This window comes from Myotis daubentonii, chromosome 18 (genome assembly GCF_963259705.1).
Source record: "Myotis daubentonii chromosome 18, mMyoDau2.1, whole genome shotgun sequence".
In the NCBI taxonomy this organism is placed as follows: domain Eukaryota; kingdom Metazoa; phylum Chordata; class Mammalia; order Chiroptera; family Vespertilionidae; genus Myotis; species Myotis daubentonii.
The window spans coordinates 38353543-38365770 of NC_081857.1; the positions used below are offsets into that span (position 1 = coordinate 38353543).

General features: G+C 63.4%; 1 protein-coding gene across 1 annotated transcript; it reads left to right on the forward strand.

Annotated features, from left to right (window-relative positions):
- Positions 1-212: 212 nt before the first annotated feature.
- On the forward strand, positions 213-10704 carry ALX3 (ALX homeobox 3). Its single transcript, XM_059673723.1, has 4 exons — positions 213-720; positions 5773-6089; positions 7890-8018; positions 8423-10704. Exons 1-4 carry the CDS (start codon positions 447-449, stop codon positions 8729-8731), a joined length of 1029 nt encoding a protein of 342 aa, XP_059529706.1. The 5' UTR covers positions 213-446; the 3' UTR covers positions 8732-10704.
- The last annotated feature ends 1524 nt before the right edge of the window (positions 10705-12228 follow it).

Here is a 12228-nt window from a genome sequence, read left to right on the forward strand (position 1 = left end):
GCCCTTACCTGCCGTGGTTCTCATCCCGGGCTGCCGGACTACAAGTTCATTTTGGGGAAGATGGAGGGAGGACTCTATCCCAAACGGCGTCACCCCCTCTAGACCGGATATCAGCACCAAGGTTACTGCTCTGAACAAGGGCCTCACCCAGATGGGCAGACAAAAGGGCCTTCCCTGGTCCTCCAACCGCCTCGGATACTCGGGTTGGGGTGAATCTGGGGGCTCCCGGCCTCCGAGGGGTTAACCCGCGCGGGGCCGCACGTGACGTGGAGGTTCCAGCCCAGGCGCTGCCCCCTCCAGTCCTCCCCCCACCACCCCCGCGGTGCACGCCGCTCCCGGGGGCTCCGCGCCCCCTCGCCCAGGTCCCTCCCCCTTGGCGGGCGCTCACAAGCCGCGCCGGCTGCGCGAACCCCGGAGCCCCGGCGGCCTGTGCGCCCCGAGCCGGCATGGACCCCGAGCGCTGCGCGCCTTTCGGCGTGGGGCCCGGGCCCGACCCCTACGCGGCCGCTGGGGACGAGCCTCCGGGCGGCCAGGGGACCTCCGCCGCCGCGTCTCACCTGCACCCCGCGCCGCCCCGAGGCCCACGACTGACCCGCTTTCCGGCCTGCGGGCCTCTGGAGCCCTACCTCCCGGAGCCGGCCAAGCCGCCCGCCAAGTACCTGCAGGACCTCGGGCCCGGCCCGGCGCTCAACGGCCGCTTCTACGAGGGCCCGGCGGAAGGTAACGCGGGTGGAGCGCGCAGTCGACCTGCTCCCCTTCCCTCCCGGCCGCCCGGCCTCCCGCTTCCCCTACCGCTCGCTGATTTCTCAACTTCGTGACCCTCCCGCACGCACACGGCTCCCTCGCTGGTCCGGGCCGGGCAAAAGCCAGCGGTGCGGGAGGCAGAGCCACGTGTGCCCTCGGCGGCGGGAATGGGAGGCGGAGGTCGAGAAAGGGTGGAGCGGCGAAGGCTCGGGGCCCAGTCGGACCCGAAGGCGGCCAGAGCCGGGAAGGAGAGTCATGCTTGGCGGAGCGGGGCTGGTGCTGTCACCCACCCAGAAGCCCCGACCGGCCAGGGCCCCGGTGCCACACTGAGCCCGGGCCCGATGCGGGGAGAGGAGCGCGGCTTTTTTGCGTGTAGCTCCTGTTGCCGCCGAGGCTGGGCCCCGACCCAGGATGGCCAAGCCGGGCCTGCCGAGGGCTGTGGCCTGGCCGCCGCCGGCCTCTCCTCCCAGGCCCAGCTTCCGCGGGGAGGGCGCTCACGGTGACGGCGGCCGGTCCCCGGTGCCGGGGCCAAGCTCTCTACGGAATAACTGCTCTAATTTCTCAGACTAACCTGGCCTCCCGTCGTTATAACCGGCGATGGCCCCCCTCTCGCGGTCTGGGCTTCCCCGCACCGATCGCCGCCGCCGGGCCCTCTGGAGCAGCCCGGGCGGCCTAATCCCGGCGCCTGGGCGTTCTGGGCGCGAAGGCCGGTTGGACCGCGCCACCTCCCGCGATGGAGCCTGAATGTCCCGGCCGGGCAGGCCGGCCCGCAGTCCCGCCAGCGCCCACTGCCCGGGGGGCGGACCTGTAGGAATCTGGGCGCCCGCGCCGCCCCATCTGCGCCGCCACATCCCGCAGCTCAGGCCCAGAGCTGGAGCCCCCGAGATCGGCCCAACCCGCCGCCGCCCCGCTGGCGCCTCGCGGGCCTCCGCCGAGTGGACGGGCAGCTCCGGCCTTCGCCCCGCTGGCGGTGGGAGTGAGCAGAGGAGGCGGGAGGTGTGTGGGGGTCAGCGGAGGAAATGAGCGAGGCCGCGGAGCTCCGTGTCTGTGCCCTTTGAAAGAGGCTCTCCTGATAAAAACCACAGTCGGGACTTAATGAGAAGCAGTTGGCCCGGCTCCTCTGATCCCAGCCAGAGGCGGCGGTCGCGCTGCGCCCGCAGCACCGCCGGGGACAGGTACCCAGCCGAGCGGGGCGCGCGGCGTCGGGCAGGACCCACCGCGGGCCCGGGTCCCTGCTGGGCGCGCCGGATCCCGCACGGACCGCGGGCGCCAGGGCCCGCCCGGCGGCGCTGGAGCAGAAGGAGCGGAGGGAGGAAGCGGCGACGGCGAGGGGGTCGGCAACGAAAGGCGCGGAAAGTAAACCGAAGCGTGTAAACAACCCAAAAGAGAGAAAAGGAAATTGAACAAAGCATCGGGGGAGAGGGGTGATAACGAAAAGTAGAGGCGCTGGCGAGCTGGCAGGACGGCAAGGAACAGAGGAAGAGCGAACGAGGAAAGAAACCAGCGGAGATCGAACGAAGCGGGTAAATGGAGGAGAGAAAAAACGAAGAGAGTAGGAGCAGAAAAAAAAACCGAAAGAAAAGGGGACATCCCAAGAGAGCAAAAAACAGCCAAAAGGACGAGTGGGAGAAGGAAAGGAACGACTCAAGCCGAGCGGAGGACAGGCCGAACGAAAAGGAGGCGCCGCGGTGCGAGCAGAGCCTGGGAAGAGCCCTGGCGCGCCCGGCGCTGCGGCTGGAACTGGGCGGCGGGCGCGCGGCCTGCGACCCGCGGCGGAGCCGGGCTGCCGGGAGGGAAGGCCCCGGAGTGCGAGGCGCGCGGTCTTCAGGTGGGACGTTGCGGGCAAGGGGGGACGCCGCCTTATTTCCCGGCGTTTAAAGTAGCGGGCACGGATGTTTCCAGTTCAGACCAGTGAGCGCGCAGCTGCTCCCCATCTGCGGCGCGATATTGGCCGCAGCCGGGCCGTTGCGCTCCCCAGAGCCTGGCGCGCCGCGCTCCTCTACGGCTCTTGGGGGAGAGCGCCCGGCCCTGCCCCGGACCCCGCCGCGTCCAGGAGTTGCGGTCTACCTCATGCCCTCTGTGTATGGCTGCTCAGAGCGTCGGAGAGCTGCCCTCCGGGTCCTTCCTGCTCTGCCCGGGGCCGCGCCGTCTGTCCCTTTGCTTGGCTTCCTGACCTCGGACCTCGCCTGCTGGGGCGGAGGCCCTGAGCTGGGTACCTATAGGAGCCGCACTCTCCAGCGGACCATGCCTCGAGGGGAGTTCCAGGTTATTGGCTGGGAAACTAGGGAGAGCACGGGGTCCCACACGCGACGTTTATGTCCACACGGGCCTCAGGTCTTCAGCCAGAGTTGCAGTAGCCCTCGCCTCCGCTAGCACTGAGGGTCGCTTGGGAAATGGCGCGAGCGCGGAGCAAGCTGCGGAGCAAGTTCAAAGCCGGGTAGCTGGTTCTGGGGCCTCAGTGGAAGCCATCGTGGGGGCAGTAGGGCTCCCGTGCTGCGCGGCTCCGAGGCTGCAGCTAGTAGGGCGTTGGCAGCCCCGTGCAGTGGGAGTGCTGGGAGCGTGAGAGTGAGTCAGGGACGGAACTCCATGGCCCCTCAGAGGTCCTTGTCCTGGCACCTGCCTTTCGCCTCCACCCCCAACCCCTGGCTGCTGTGGTGCTGCGGTTAGGCAGGCCCTAGACACGCAAGCGTTGAGCCCGGGGCTCCCAGTGTCCAACACGGGCGCTCCCCCTTTAACACCCAGTGTCCCCACCAGGTGCAAGTGACTCCCACACAGCCTATAGGCGCTGGGCCTTAGACGCTAAAATTCAAACTGCTGTCCTGCCCAGCGGCTCTCCGCCCACCTCCACCTCTTCTCTGGGTTTCCATCCTCAGGAGGCTGCCCTATCCTCCAGAGAGGGGGACCACGCCCTCCCCGAGTCCTCAGGCAGATGGGGAGGGTTCCGGGCAATGGCAGGAGGGAGAAGCTCTGGTCCCCTGACAGGGTTGGAGACTGGGCAGGCGTGGGAGGCCACCCCAGGTGGGCAGGCTGTGCTTTTGGGGGGAGCCATCCTGAGAAGTCCTGCTGCACATTCCTCCCTGATCCTGGGCGGCTGACTCAGGGAGGCAAGTCCTGCAGCCCCAGATCGGGTGGCTTCCTCTGGGAAGATCCCCTTGGAACAGATATGAGGGCCCAAGAGGCAGAAGAGCAAGCCCCAGAGCTTTGGAGTTAGGTCACTGCCCTCTGCAGTGATGTCCGCACTCCCCTGGCCCCTATCCCTGAGCCACACTCACCCTGTACGCCCAGTCCAGCAGGACCTCCCTCTGAACCTGAGACTCCGGCCTGCGATGTGTCAGACCTTGTCAGTCTCCGGGTCTTCCTGACCATTTCCAATTATTCGGTTGAACTTCCATAAGCCCTTCTTCCTAAGCTCCTACCGAGTGGACTTGCCCCTAGAACAGCCGTGGGCAAACTACGGCCCGTGGGCCGGATTCGGCCCGTTTGAAATGAATAAAACTAAAAAAAAAAAAAGACCGTACCCTTTTATGTAATGATGTTTACTTTGAATTTATATTAGTTCACACAAACACTCCATCCATGCTTTTGTTCCGGCCCTCCGGTCCAGTTTAGGAACCCACTGTGGCCCTCGAGTCAAAAAGTTTGCCCACCCCTGGTCTAGAAAGACAACAAAACGTGGCCCAGAATGGAAGCCAGAGCGGGAGCACTTCCTCCTCTGCTGTCTGCGAGGCTCCGTGAGGGACACCTGTGCACAGCCCGCGGGCAGGCCCTACCCGACTCCCCCAGGCCTCCAGGACACACAACTCGGAGCTTATTTCAGCTCCTAGGGGTCCTGGAAAGTCCCTGACCACCTTCCAGCTGAGGGGCACCTTGCACAACGTGTCCTCTACACGCACATAGGGATTCATCAGACCCGGAACCCCAGAAGCCATCTCCCCAGTCCCATCCTCCCCCTAACCCCCTCAATGACAGCTGTGATCCTGACACAAATCCTGGGGAAGAAACTGCCTCTTGGTGCCAGCTCGCTGGGCCTCCAGGGCCAGGCCCTGCTGGGGACAGGGACCAGGGCCCGGGGAGGGCCCTGTGAGTCAGTGGGGCATCTTTGTGGCGTCGCTCCTGCATCCCAGCAGACTGTTTCGTGGAGGTCTCATGGTGACGCTGCTGGGGGCCTCTCCAGAGGGAGAGAGCAGGCAGTGGGGTGACCTGTTTCTCACTGTGCCCTGGTCCTGGCAGGACTCGCCAAGCTTCCAGGGGGAGCGGGAGCGCCCTGGGGTAGGGCTGCTGGGGACCGTCCCAGTCGCCACTCAGGTCCCCCTGCTTGTCAGGCTCTTGAGGAGGGAGGGGGCAGGCTATGATGGGAACATGGGGTTGGGGGCTGTGCCCTGTTTCGACAATGGTTGCCCAACTCCCTTTCTCTGCGTACAGCCTACCTCCTGCCTCTATTGCTGGGGCTTATGTTCTTGCCCAAACAGTACAATGTGGGCAGGAATGAGATAACGCCTCTGGAAGCTTCTTTGCCCCCTCTTGTCCTTCATACCCCAGGGCTAGGGGATTTGACTTAGCCCTGAGACTTGGGGTCCAGACCAGCAAAGGTTATCAGCATCCCTGTCATGGGCATGAGGACATGGCAACCAAGGACATGGGAACAAGGGACCAGGAGGCACTTTCTGGCAGGGGCAGGGAGATAGATGTCCACCCTCCCATCCTCACCCCCTCATCCCACCCTTGTGCCAGGCCCTGCCATGGCGCCAATCCTGGCACCTCCCCACCCTGTGGGATGCGCCACCCCAGAGCGCTTCCCCGAAATGGACCTCCTCTGGCACCAGCAGATCCGCCCAGACCACAGACAGCCCGGGGAGGCTCAGCAGGACTCCTCCTCATGCCAGGCTCCCATGGAGGGTGGCTGCCTGAGGAAGGGAAGAAAAAGGAAGGGGGAGGCGGGGACTGAAGCGTCAACAGTCTTCCCCTCCCTCCATTCCACCCATAAAACCCCCTGGTTCGGTTTCCATCCTTTCTGTGTTTCCATTGCAGCCGAGGAGAAGGCCTCCAAGGCAGCCAACTTCCCCCAGCTGCCCTTGGACTGCCCAGGGGGCCCCAGAGACGCGCCCTCCACCCTGCAAGGCTCCCCGGGCCCTTGCCTGGCCAGCCTGCGCGTCCCCCTGTCCCCGGGACTCCCTGACTCCATGGAGTTGGCCAAAAACAAGAGCAAGAAGCGCCGCAACCGCACGACCTTCAGCACGTTCCAGCTGGAGGAGCTGGAGAAGGTCTTTCAGAAAACCCACTACCCCGACGTGTACGCCCGGGAGCAGCTGGCTCTGCGCACCGACCTCACCGAGGCCCGGGTTCAGGTGAGGGCACCCGACAGCGGGCCAGGCCGTGGGAGGGCTGGGAGAGGTGGGCACCAGCACCCCCAGAACTGCCTGTCCCAGGTGCCTGCCCTCCTGGGCTCGCCCTCCATGCCCAGCTCTGCTGGGGCCACAGGCTGGCAGCCCAAGTTGAGGCTTAGGCCTGGGTATGGGGGTGGTGGCCTCTGCGTGGCAGTCCCCTCTGCGCGCACTAGCTGACCGGGTGATTGGGGACATGCCATTGAATGTCTGGGTTCCGGTCTCCCAGTTCAGGGAGCCCCAAAGGGCAGCCTGTGGAAGCAGTGAGATGCTGAGCACGTATCAGCACTGCTTCCGAGGTGGCTGTGGGAAGGGAGGGTCTGGGGGTGGGGGGAGGTCGTCTGGGGCTCAGTGACACTCAAAGCCATCCTGAGCCAGTGACTTTCAGTCCTACCAACACTCAGACCCTGGCCAGGAGCCCCGCCCCACCCAGCAAACCTCCCAGAAAGGGTCAGGCTCCAGACTTCTGGAGGGGCCGTGGCTGGCTTCACAAGTGTGGAGCCCAGCCTGTGGGGATGCGGGTGGGGTTGGGGGCCTAGGAACAAGGGAGAGGGAGACAGGAAGTCGGTGCCTAAGGCATTTTGGACGTGGGAACGATCTTGAAGGTGGCAGGCAGGGTTGGTGATGGGATGGGAGGCTCCGTGAGAATCAGGCCCAGGAGGAGGTGGCCGCTGTGGCCTTGCTGGAATTGGCCTGACACAGCAGGTCCCTGCCCTGCCGAGCAGGAGGCCCTGGGAGAGGGCTGGGGTGGGCTTCTGGGGAAAAGCACAGAGGAGATTTCTAAACGGGAGACTTTGTAGGGGCACAGCTCACGCTGTCACCCCTGCGGGGCCTCTCTAGAACCTGTGAAATCACTGGCGCAGGGCAGCTCTGGCAGGATATGGGGGCCGTCAGGCCAGTGCCGCCCAATAGAGAAGGCCCTCCGGCTGGATCCCACACAGGACCAGAGGGGCTTGGGCTGTCCCCCCTTCTGTGCCGGGTCCTCCTTCCTCCCACAGCAGATTTCTGGAACTGTCCACCGCACACCCCAGGGCCTGGGGCCATCAGAGGGAGGTGGCCAGCAGCCACGACAGCCCTGATTACATAAGCATGAAGTCAGAGCAGCAGGTCTCCCTCCGAGGCCTCAGCCAGCCTCCGGGCTGGGCTCTGACCAGCTACCTCTACGGAGCTGCTCTGGGACATGGACCCTTCCTCTCCTCGGCCTTCTCAACCTGGAGGGGTACGGGCGCAGCCACAAGGCCCCAGACTTAGTCCAGCGGCTTCCTAATGACTGAGGCCCTCGAGTAGGGTACTCCTCTGACAGGAGAGAGGAAGGCTGGGAGCTGGCAGGTGGGCGGCCCTCCCTGAACTTGCCCAGGCCTGCTGTGGGGTCTCTGCAACCCCAGGTTGGGGGTGGGATGTGCCCGGCTTCTTAACTCAGGGCCTGACCTGCCTGCATGGGTAGGATGACGGGGGTGAGCATGAGGGGCTTGGGTGAGGTCACTTACACACTCATACACGCATGTGCGCGCGCGCACGCACACACACACACACACACACACACACACACAGCCGCTTCTGTTTGCAGCCCCAGCTAGATCCCTAGAAAGCGGGGGGATGGCTTTGGTTTGGCTCAGTTTTGACATTGCCAATGTCTAGTCCAGAGGCCAACACACAGATGATAGCCAGCTGCCACCCTGTGGGACACAGCCATCAGCTCCCCCAGCCCCTTCCACTCCTCGGGGCCGCCTTACCACCCCCTCGGCCTCTCCCCTCTGCCCCCAGGTCTGGTTCCAGAACCGCAGAGCCAAGTGGCGGAAGCGGGAGCGTTATGGGAAGATCCAGGAGGGGCGGAACCCCTTCTCGTCTGCCTATGACATCTCTGTGCTGCCCCGAACGGACAGTCACCCCCAGGTGAGACACCCCCCCACCCCCCCTCCCACTCCTGCCGAGTCGGACGTGACCGTGTCCCGTGGGGTAGCCAGTGAGAGTGTGAGCTCTAGCCCTGGGGAGACCTGGAGTGGCCTCGGGGCCTGTGTGACTTGGGCAAACCATGTCTTCCGCTGGCCAGCGGGGCCCTCGTCACCCTGACAGCACAGAGCAGCTGGCACAGAGGACTCTGAGGAAAACTCATTTGAGAAGCAGTGCCAGGGCCTGAGATGCCTCTGCGAGTGTAGGGGGAGGAAGGTGGCAGATTCTAGACCTGTGCCAAGTGGAGGCTTCTTGGGAAGTGTCCGGAGCCCTAAAGGCAAAGAGAGAGCCCTAGTTAGGGGCCAGTCCCGGGGCTCCGGACTCACGGGCCTGCTTTCTCTTTGCAGCTGCAGAACTCCCTGTGGCCCAGCCCCGCGTCTGGGAGCCCCGCCGGGCCCTGCCTTGTGTCTCCAGAGGGCATCCCCTCCCCGTGCATGTCTCCGTACTCCCACTCGCATGGGAACATGGCTGGCTTCATGGGGGTGCCGGCCTCCCCCGGGGCGCACCCTGGCCTCTACTCCCTCCACAGCTTCTCCCCGGCCCTGGGGGACCACAGCTTTGAGGCCGCCCCGGATGTCGACTATAAGTCTCCAAGCCTCGTCTCGCTCAGGGTGAAGCCGAAGGAGCCGCCCAGCCTGCTGAACTGGACCACGTGATCAGACGTGTGGACACGCAGACCAAGCTGCCACCCCTTCCCTGTGCCCGGCTGCTTCCACCCCACCCTGGCCTCCATGCCAGAGAGACACACCTTTGCCTCTGAGCTCCAGATGGTCCCCAGGGCGGGCAGAGCAGCTGGAGTCCTCAGCCTCTCGCCGAGTCTTTTCTCATATAATAAGGTGGGCTGCCCCGGAGAGAGGGCATCGAAGCCGGTGGACTCTTCCTACCACGCACTGGGTCCCCTCACCCACACGCTGGGCTGGAGAGACTCCGTCCTGCCTCCTTCAGACTCCGTCCAAGGTTCACTCTTGCCCCTCCGAGCGAACTGGCTTCATTGGCTCTTCATCTGGGGAAGGCAGGAAAATGGGAGCAGGACAGGGTTGAAGCAGGGGATCTGGTGATTTAGGGCAGTGGTCGGCAAACTCATTAGTCAACAGAGCCAAATATCAACAGTACAACGTTTGAAATTTCTTTTGAGAGCCAAATTTTTTAAACTTAAACTATAGAGGTAGGTACATTGTTATTAACTTAATTAGGGTATGCCTAAGGCTTAGGAAGAGTCACACACAAGGGGCCAAAGAGCCACATGTGGCTGGCATCTCCTAAGACCACCTGGGGCCTCACTCCCCCTCCCACCACCAGGGGGCGTGCACCCAGCATCTGGCATTGACGGGGGCCTGGAAGCCGAATGGAGCTGGTGCTCAGGTCTCCCCTGCTCCAGCAGCCCCTCCCTCCTCCCCTGCGCCCCTCCCCAACATGCGGTGGAGTCCTCCCCTCCAAGGGGCAGACGTCCTATCAGAAACCACCAAATGCTTGGATTCTCCTCCATGGGGTCAGGCCAGAGCTAGGCCATGGAGACCCTACCTAGCTCCCTTGGTTTACTCGTTGGGCATTGGTAAGAAAGATGCCCCCACTTTTATAAAGATGCGTTTGTAAAAACAGGTGCTGCCCGGCATAATAATAAAGGAGCAGTGTTTTGGACCCGGTGATTGCGTATTTCAGGGGTGGGCACTGGGTAGCCCTAGGACTGGTCTGCTCAGGGCCCAGGCTGGGCCAGGCCCTCAAGGCTGGTGCCTGCCATGCCGGCCCTGTCGCCTGCCCAGGGTCTGTGTGCAAGGTGCCAGGTCTCATTAAGAGGGCACACTGGTGGTGGGAAGGGGAGTGAATGGAAGACCAGCAAGCCCACTGAGGGCTGTGAGCTCCCCTGGGCGGACCCCAGAGCCCTGGGGGTGGGGCGGCTCCTTCCCCCAGACGCCCCGGGATTGTGTCTGGGCTGTGGGCAGAGACGAAAGCCAGGACCCTTTCTTGTGGTTTCAGAGTATTACCCATTCTATCCTTCATCCCCACTCTGCCTTATCTGCACAGCCCGGAAGGCAGGAAAAAGCAGGGCTGGCCCTCCCACCCTCGGTAGATCCCACCACACTGCTCCGAGCTCAGCTCAGCCAGCAGCCCCGCCACCCCGGTGCCTCCTCTTCCATCCAGGCGCAGAGAGCCAGGCACAGACTCCCGCGCTGGGCTTAGTCCCAAAGGGGAGCGAGTCCCTGGGACTAGACGCATGTCCCCGAGGAAACCCGTGTCCTTCTCTTCCCTTCCCTTCCCTTTGCTCAGGGCCTGGCTTCCAGCGGCTTCCCTCCTCAGGTGAGTCCTGGTCCCTGAGGAAGGGAAGAATCCGAGTGGAAGGGGGAGGCGCCCAGCTGCCTCCACCCGCTGGGTGCCGGCCGGGCACAGACCCACGTTCCTCAGTCCAGGGCCAAGACCAGAAGTTTCTTCCCACAAGGAGAGGCCAGCACAATTGTGGACTTTCCGTCCCACCAAGTCGGAGAGTGTCGTCTGTTTTACAAACCACTCTGTGCCGGGCATTGTGCTGGGTGCGAGAGAGCAGTGGTCATGCACAGCTTAGAAAAAGATGGAGAGGGAAGAGACCTGGGGAAGCCGAGGAAGCAGGAGTGGGAAGGAGACAGAGAGAAGAAAGTACAGCCGAGCCCGATCGCAGTGGGAGCGGGAGGCGGGCAGAGGCCAGGAGGGGCCAGCGGGGGAGGGCACAGGGAGGCCGGGACCAGCTCCTGGCTCCCAGCCAGGGGCATCTGCCCACAGCTCATATTTTTCTGTCCAGTGACAGCCAAATGAAGGGAAAGCGAACTTTACAACCGCCCGCTTCACACATAATGAATATGAATGGGCATCTTGGAGCCTGTTCCCTGGGATTATCTGTGCGCTGACGGTTCTCCCACTGACTGGGCCATCCCAGAGGCCTGTCCCCGGGCTGGGGCACAGGCACCCCTTCCACCTGCTTCCCATTAGCTCCTCCTGTCCCCTCCTCCACACTCTGCATCTCACCACTAAGGCGCAACCCCCAGGGCTCCAGATGCCCAGGGCCCAGCCTTACTAACAAGGTGAACGGTCGCCCTCAGCCCAGACCCCATCCTCCCCAAGGCCGGGCTGAGCAGCTAGTCACCCTCTTGGTAAAAAAAGGGGAAGTGGCCCCTCCTGGAATCCCAGCTTTGAGAGAGCTGCTAGCCTTTGCTAAGCTCCTTTCTGCCTAGTGATGCCCCCAGAGAAGCCCTAAGTCTTGGTGCTGGCAGGGCACGGGAACCCGGCTGAGGCGGGGGGCCCCAGCCAGCAGGCCTGGGCCAGGCTTCTAGTCTCAGTCTGGCATCAGCATCAGAAACGGTCCTGAGAGGCACTCCATCATCCTTCCCACATCAACCTGAATTACAACCTGAAGCACAGACCCTCTGCAGCCTGACAGGAACCGAGGATGGCACCACCAGGAACTGGGCATTTCCTGGATTGGGCAGAGGGAGTACACCCTCACCACCGCCCCAGCCTCTGCCACAGGCTCATCCTGGCCGTTTGCACCGGGGAGGGGGGAGGGGATGGGGGGGGAGGTTTGCTTTAGGGCCCACCCTTCCCACTCACCAACTGCAGGCTCCTCTCCAGAAGGAGGCATGGGCTGGGGCCAGTGGGGACTGCGTGGCCCTGCAGATCTGTCTCCACATTATGGCTCTCACTTGCTTTAATGGCTGTCTATCAACTGTGAGCTGGACAAGGAAAGCGAGCGGTGTTCTGTCCCCTGGACCCCAGGGCACCTGGACCGGGCTAGCCTAGAACAGGCCCTCAGGGCATGCTGGCAGGGTTGCTGGACCAGCGGCTCACTCTTGAGAGTCTGTATTCAGAGCAGCGAGCGAAGGGTCAGGGATATAAGAAGGCCTAAGACACGGTCCTTGGAGGGGGTTTCTGTTTTCCAGGGGACACAGGAAGTGAATGCAAATTCACAGAAGGTTAGAGTTGGGAGGGCCATTAGCAATATTAAGAATAGCTGCCAGCCCTAGACGGTTTTGCTCAGTGGATAGAGCATCGGCCTGCGAACCAAAGGGTCCCGGGTTTGAGTCTGGTCAGTTTCTTCATCTGCAAAAGAGGCGCTGCAATGCTACCTTTCAGAGGTACTACAAACAAGCAACTACAGACAGACACTCTAAGAGCAGTGGCTGGTGCA

Coding starts and splice junctions, on each gene's coding strand:
- ALX3 (XM_059673723.1), top strand. CDS start 447: ATGGACCCCGAGCGCTGCGCGCCTTTCGGCGTGGGGCCCGGGCCCGAC. Junction 721..5,772: donor CTACGAGGGCCCGGCGGAAG/GTAACGCGGGTG, acceptor TTTCCATTGCAG/CCGAGGAGAAGGCCTCCAAG. Junction 8,019..8,422: donor GAACGGACAGTCACCCCCAG/GTGAGACACCCC, acceptor TTCTCTTTGCAG/CTGCAGAACTCCCTGTGGCC.